Here is a 5,933-nt window from a genome sequence, read left to right on the forward strand (position 1 = left end):
GTTTCAACTAAAATGAAAAAAAAACTCACGAAGTCTAAAACGAATTTTTTTTTTTTTTTGTCTTTCAAGAATTTTTTACAAACAGAGTTTAAATTAAAAAAACGTTTTGTTGTTTGTTTGCTTGTTTGTTACTAAAAACAATATTAAAAACAACAACAACAACAACTAAAACAACATAACTTTGCTTTCTTTTTTTTTTAAACATTTCCGTTCAATCGTCGTCGTCGATTTGTCAAACTTAACCAAAAACGGTTAACGAAAAAAAAAAAATTGTTTGTTCGTTTGTTTGTTTGTATTTTTTCTGGATTTGTTTTAACCGTTTAAAGTTATAATCACGTGACACTAAAAAACGGTATATAATAATGATAAAAATTCATTAAGAAAAAAGGAAAAAAATTAGTAGCGCTTGTAGGTGTGCGTGAGTGTGTGTGAGCCTTTGTACGTAAGAATAAAAAGATTTTTAAACCCGCACGACAAACAAACAAACAAACAAACAACACGTAACAAGTTGTAAAACAAATTAAATTTAAATTTATTTACATCGTGTGAGAAAACATAAAATTTTAAAATTTATGTGTCCTTTTGAAAATTGTTCAATCAAAAATTACACACAGAAAAATCTTTTTAACTCTGACAATTATCTATTGTTTGTTCTCTTTCCCCCTCTCTCTCACTCTTGTAACAGCTTGTATAATTCTTTAACATACAAACGCATATACAAACACACACCCCTATGAAAACGGGGAAAAAAAAAAATTTGTTACCATTACCCCGTGTATAACAACCCCCATAAAATCGAAAAAAATTAATAAATAAAAAAATTTCTTCAATTTTTTTACGATTGTAATAAACTCATGTTACACGCGTCAGTCGTGGCATTAGAAACAACAACAACAAGGGCGAAACGACGTCATATAATTAATAAAAAAATTTTTTTTTTTTTTACCCATACATCCTTCATTTTAAAATGCGATACGATACGACGCTACGCAAACGATCGTGGCATTAGAAATTATTTGCATTTTTCCAAAAAAAAAAAATTGAGATTGCGGTTAATCCCACTTTATATTATTTCCATCCCTTAACGCGCGCTTATGTTCATTCACCCTTCTCGCAAAAAAAAAAAGAGATTTAAATCTTTTGATTAGTTTTTTTTTTTTTTTGTTTAATCGTCTGTAACCACTTTCGTTACGGTCACGAAATATATTTGATTCCACGCTTTTTCTCTCTCTCTCTCTTTCTTTCAAACAAACAAACAAACAAACAAACGTAATAAAAAAAACAAACTTACGGTTGTTGTATCCCGCTAATAAATAAGCAATTCCTTTTGTATAACCCGATATACCATCAACATTTTTTTCAATTCCTGTCGTCCTGTCGATGCTTTCATCTTCTGACGTGCTGTAATTTTTATCATTTTGACGATGATGATGATGATGGTGATGCTGATGCTGTTGATGGTGATGATGATGATGATGCGAATGATGTTTGTCCAATCTCACGTTATCAATATCGTATTTTAACTTATCGGAATCTTTATCGTCGTAACTTCGACTTAAACTACCCGTTCGCAATCGTATCGACCCGCAATAATTTTGCAAGCTTAATTCATCTTTCGACCTTAATCCGTTACTGCCGCCCGAAGATGACGACGACGACGACGTTGAGTCTTTTAATATTTTAATCCGATTATAATCCGATATCAAACGATTATCTATATCTCTTATACTACCACTACCGACACCGCCACTACCGTTAATACCGCCGACACCGCTACCGCTACCGCTACCGCCACCACCGCCACCAATGACGACACTTCCTTCCGGTTTTTTATAATTTCTTTCTTTTGTTATTATTTTTGATAAGAGTTCGTTGCTCTTTTGTAAAAATTCTGAATTTTTAATTATGTAATCCGGTTTTTGTAATTCGTAGTCTCGTAAATCCGTAGTTTTTTTACTACCACTACTACTATTATTATTATTATTATACGATAATGATGATGATGATGGTGATGGTGATGAGCCGCCGACGACGAGTGTGGTTTTCACGTTTATATTATCACCGTAATAATTATTATCACCGTTATCGGATTCGTTGAATAAACTTTTACGCAATCTTTCGATTTCTATTTTCGATAGTTTTGCAACCCCCGAAACGTCATATCCGTCTTTTTTCTTCTTACTATGCCTCTCGTAATCCTCGTAATCTAATTTTTTATATATATCCCTTATATCCGATTCTAAATGATCGTATTTTTTAAAATCCTTATTTAAATATTCTTTTGTGAATTCGAATTCGTCTCTCGTGAGCTGATATTCTTTTGGACTTTCTTCTTTTGCTATTATACTGTTTGGAGATCTTGAGGATCCGCGATTCAAATAACCCGACAAATCTGAAAATAAAATAATGAGGATTTATTTATTTGATTCAACTACTCGGAGGATGTTTTAAAAAAACGGGGATACACTAGGCGTCCGCTAGGGATGAATCTTCAACATAGATCCCTTGGAGGGAGGAACAGAGGTAGTCAAAAAGGGGGCCAGGTTGAATCCACCATTTAAGTCATCGTCTGTGTTCAATTTCAGCTCGTTTAGGAAGAACAGATTTGTACCTACGTAAGAGGATAAGTAACCTAGCATCGTTTTGACGCATTGGGTATGTGCCGAACCTTGTTCGAGAGGATAAGCCTGGGAAAATACGAAGCTACGATGTAAAAGGAAGATAGATAGAAGACCTCGAACATCTCTTTCTATCCCTGGAAACTCACAGGTTTTGCGGAAAAGGCAGGAACAAAATTTTTTTTTTTTTTTTTTGATTCTGTTGTTTCTGTTTGATTTAAAAAAAAAAGAAAAAAAGAGATAGAAGGAGAGAGAGAAAGAGAGTTGGGGGGAAAAGAAAAACTTATTAAAAAAAAAAATTTTTTTTTTTTACTTTCATTCGATTTCGTTTTTTTTTACTTTTTTTTTTTAATTTTTAATTTATATGAGATTTAAAAAAAATGAAAATGAAATGATAGGATGGTGGTGGGGGGCGGAGGGGGCGCACACGCACACTCAAACACGCAAAAACATTTTATATGTCTTAAGGCAATACGTACGACAAACTTGAAATGAGAAGAGAAAAAAAAATATATACATATTGGAAATGATCGAAATGAGAGGGGAAACAAATGGATTATAGGAAAAAAAAACTTTTCTCCCTCTCTCTCTCTCTCTCTTTCTCTCATTTACTTGAAGATTAAAATGATAATAATAATACTCCTTTTTCAAAAAAAAAAATTTGTAATCGAAGCCTTCGGGTTTGATGATTTAATTTATTTATTTATTTATTTTTTTTAATATGAATTTTTCCTTTGAAATATTTCCTTTTAAATGAAATTTACATGATTTTAATAAATATATTTTTTACATTCCCTCCCCTTTACCCTTCTCCTTCCCCCCACCCAATTAAAAAAAAAATTATTAAAAAAAAAAAAATTTTTTTTTTCAAACGTTTCCATATTTTATTTTCATCAAACGAGAAAGTGAAAGAGAGAGGAAAAGATGGAGAGGGGAAGGGGAAGGGAAAAAAAGCCAAAAGGAAAATATTCACTGTGAACTGGACAAACAAACAAACAAACAAACAAACGAACGAACGAACAAACAAAACAGAAAAATAATTAACGAAAACAAAAAACAACGTGAAATGTTATAACGATTTTTGACAGCGAAAAAAAAAGGAAATGCGATGCAATAAAATAATAATAAAAATTTCAAAAACCGAGAAACAAGAGAGAGAGAGAGAGAGAAAGATGAACGGATGAAAGAGAAAGAGAGAGAGAGAGAGAGAGATGGATGAGGGAAGAAAGAAAAAAAAAATTTTTTGTAGCAATGCAGTTACATCATGTAAAAAAAAAACTAGGCTAAAAACTTTTTTTCTAACAACTAATTAAAAAAAATAACGCCAGAGGGTGCGGCATTACGCGGGAGAGGAGGGGAAAGGGAGTAGAGGAAAGAGATCCTCCCTCTCCCCTCTCCCATCTCCTCAAAAAAAAAATTATAATTTTTAGTTTCGTATTAAAAAAAAAAAAAGTTTTGTTCCTCATTAACAACAACAACAACAACAAAAAAAAATTTTTTTTCCAAAATCGATTTCCAAGCGAAAGCCAAACTTTTTTTTTTATCTCTCTCTCTCTCTCACTCTCTCTTTCTCTTTCTCTCTTCTCCAGAAATAAAATTTTTTTTTTTCTCCAGTTTAAAATAAAATATACACATGTATATATGTATATCTCGTTTTGGCTCCAATTTGAATTCAAATTGTAACGAAAAAAAAAAAAAAAAAAACATTTGCATACAAAAAAAAAAAAAAATGAAAAAGAGAAAATAAAAAAGTGCGTGAGTGCGTGTGTGCGTGTGCGTAGGCGAGGGGAGAAGGGGGCGATGGTGAAAATTCTGTTCCACGACAGGAAATAAAAAATTTTCTTTTTTCTTTTTTTTTCGAAAATTTAAACCTAAAATAAATTTTTCTTTTGACTTATTCTCTCTCTCTCTCTTTGTTTCTTTCTCTCTTTTACTCTCTCTCTCTGGCCCTCTCTCTTTCTCTTTCTCTTTCTCTATTCTTTTTCTCTCCGTATATGCATCCAGACGTTTTCCCTTTACTTTCATGTTTTTTTTTTTCTTCACCCTGCATGGTTAACTTTATTTTCCTCCTCGTGCCCTCTCCTCTCTCTCTCTTTCTCTCATCCCCACCCACCTACGCCCCCTGCCGCTACCACTCCCGATATACTCTCGAATCCATTTTTACAAAATTTATTACGTAATTTAAGAAAACCCGGAGAAAAAAAAAAGAAAAAAAAATTTTTTTTTTCTTCTCTTTTTGCTTGAAAACGCATAAACACTTTTTAACATCTGGAAGTAATTGACAGATCGAAATGGTTAAAAACAAAATATTTGGTGCTAAAACATTTTTCTATTCCCTCTCAATTTTTTTATTCCTATCCTATTGAAAAAACTTTTTTTTTTCTTCTTTCTATCGAAATGAAAAAACAGAAAAGGAGAAAAGGAAGAAGAAGAAAAAAAAAGAAGTAGATTAAGAAATAAAAGAAAAAGAAAATAAAATAAAAAAGTAAAAAAGGGAAAACAAGAAAAAGAAGTGTAAAATAAATGAAAAGAAGAAGAAAAGAGAAAGAGAATAAGATAAAAAAGAAGAAGAAAAAAAAAAAAAGGAAAAAGAAGACAGGAAAAAAGAATGAAAAACAAATAATGACAGGAAAAAAATAATAAGAACAAGAAAAAAGAAAAAAAATATTAAAAAGAAAAAGGTGAACAAGAAAATACAGAATAAAATAAAGGAAAAAAAGAAGAAGATAAAGAAAAAGAGCAAAAAGAAGAGCAAAAAGAAGAAGAAGAAGAGAATAAAAAGAAAAAAAAAAAAAAGACAAGGAAAAAAAAGAATAAGAAAAAAAAGATAAAAAAATAAAAGAAGAAAAAAAAAAGAAGAAGAGAGGATAGGAAGAACAAGAAAAATGATAATAAAATAAAGAAAAAGAAAAAGAAAAAAGAGAAAAGCCCATAAAGAGACAAAGAAAAAGATTGAAAAAAAGAAAAAAAACGAAGAATAAGAAAAATCAGAAAAACAAAAAGAAAAAACAAAAAAAAAAAAAAGAGAAAGAAAAAAAAGGAAAAAGAAAAGGGGAAACAAAAAAAACAGTAAAATAAAGAAAAAAAAGAAGAAGAGGATAAAGAAACAGAAGAAAAGGAGATAAGGAAGAAAAAAAACATAATAAAGAAGAAGAAGATAAAAAACAAGAAGAAAAAAAAAGTAGAAGAATAAGAAAAAATAATAATAAAATTCAAAACGGTAACGGGTAAAACATTTTCATCGTGGCTTACTTTATATAAAAAAAGACGACGAAACAATGATATCGAAAAAATCATCGGGGCATTAGAATATTC

At 30.6% G+C, this 5,933-nt stretch overlaps 1 protein-coding gene across 1 annotated transcript; it reads right to left on the reverse strand.

The window, feature by feature from the left end:
- Positions 1-1,102: 1,102 nt before the first annotated feature.
- Positions 1,103-3,071, reverse strand: Phum_PHUM617520 (uncharacterized protein; the record flags this gene model as incomplete). The annotated part of the gene is made up of 4 exons (XM_002433187.1): positions 1,103-1,110; positions 1,292-1,968; positions 1,990-2,392; positions 3,062-3,071. 4 exons carry the CDS (start codon positions 3,069-3,071, stop codon positions 1,103-1,105), a joined length of 1,098 nt encoding a protein of 365 aa, XP_002433232.1.
- Positions 3,072-5,933: the final 2,862 nt, after the last annotated feature.

This window comes from Pediculus humanus, genomic scaffold, assembly GCF_000006295.1.
Source record: "Pediculus humanus corporis 1103172108322 genomic scaffold, whole genome shotgun sequence".
Taxonomy (NCBI): domain Eukaryota; kingdom Metazoa; phylum Arthropoda; class Insecta; order Psocodea; family Pediculidae; genus Pediculus; species Pediculus humanus.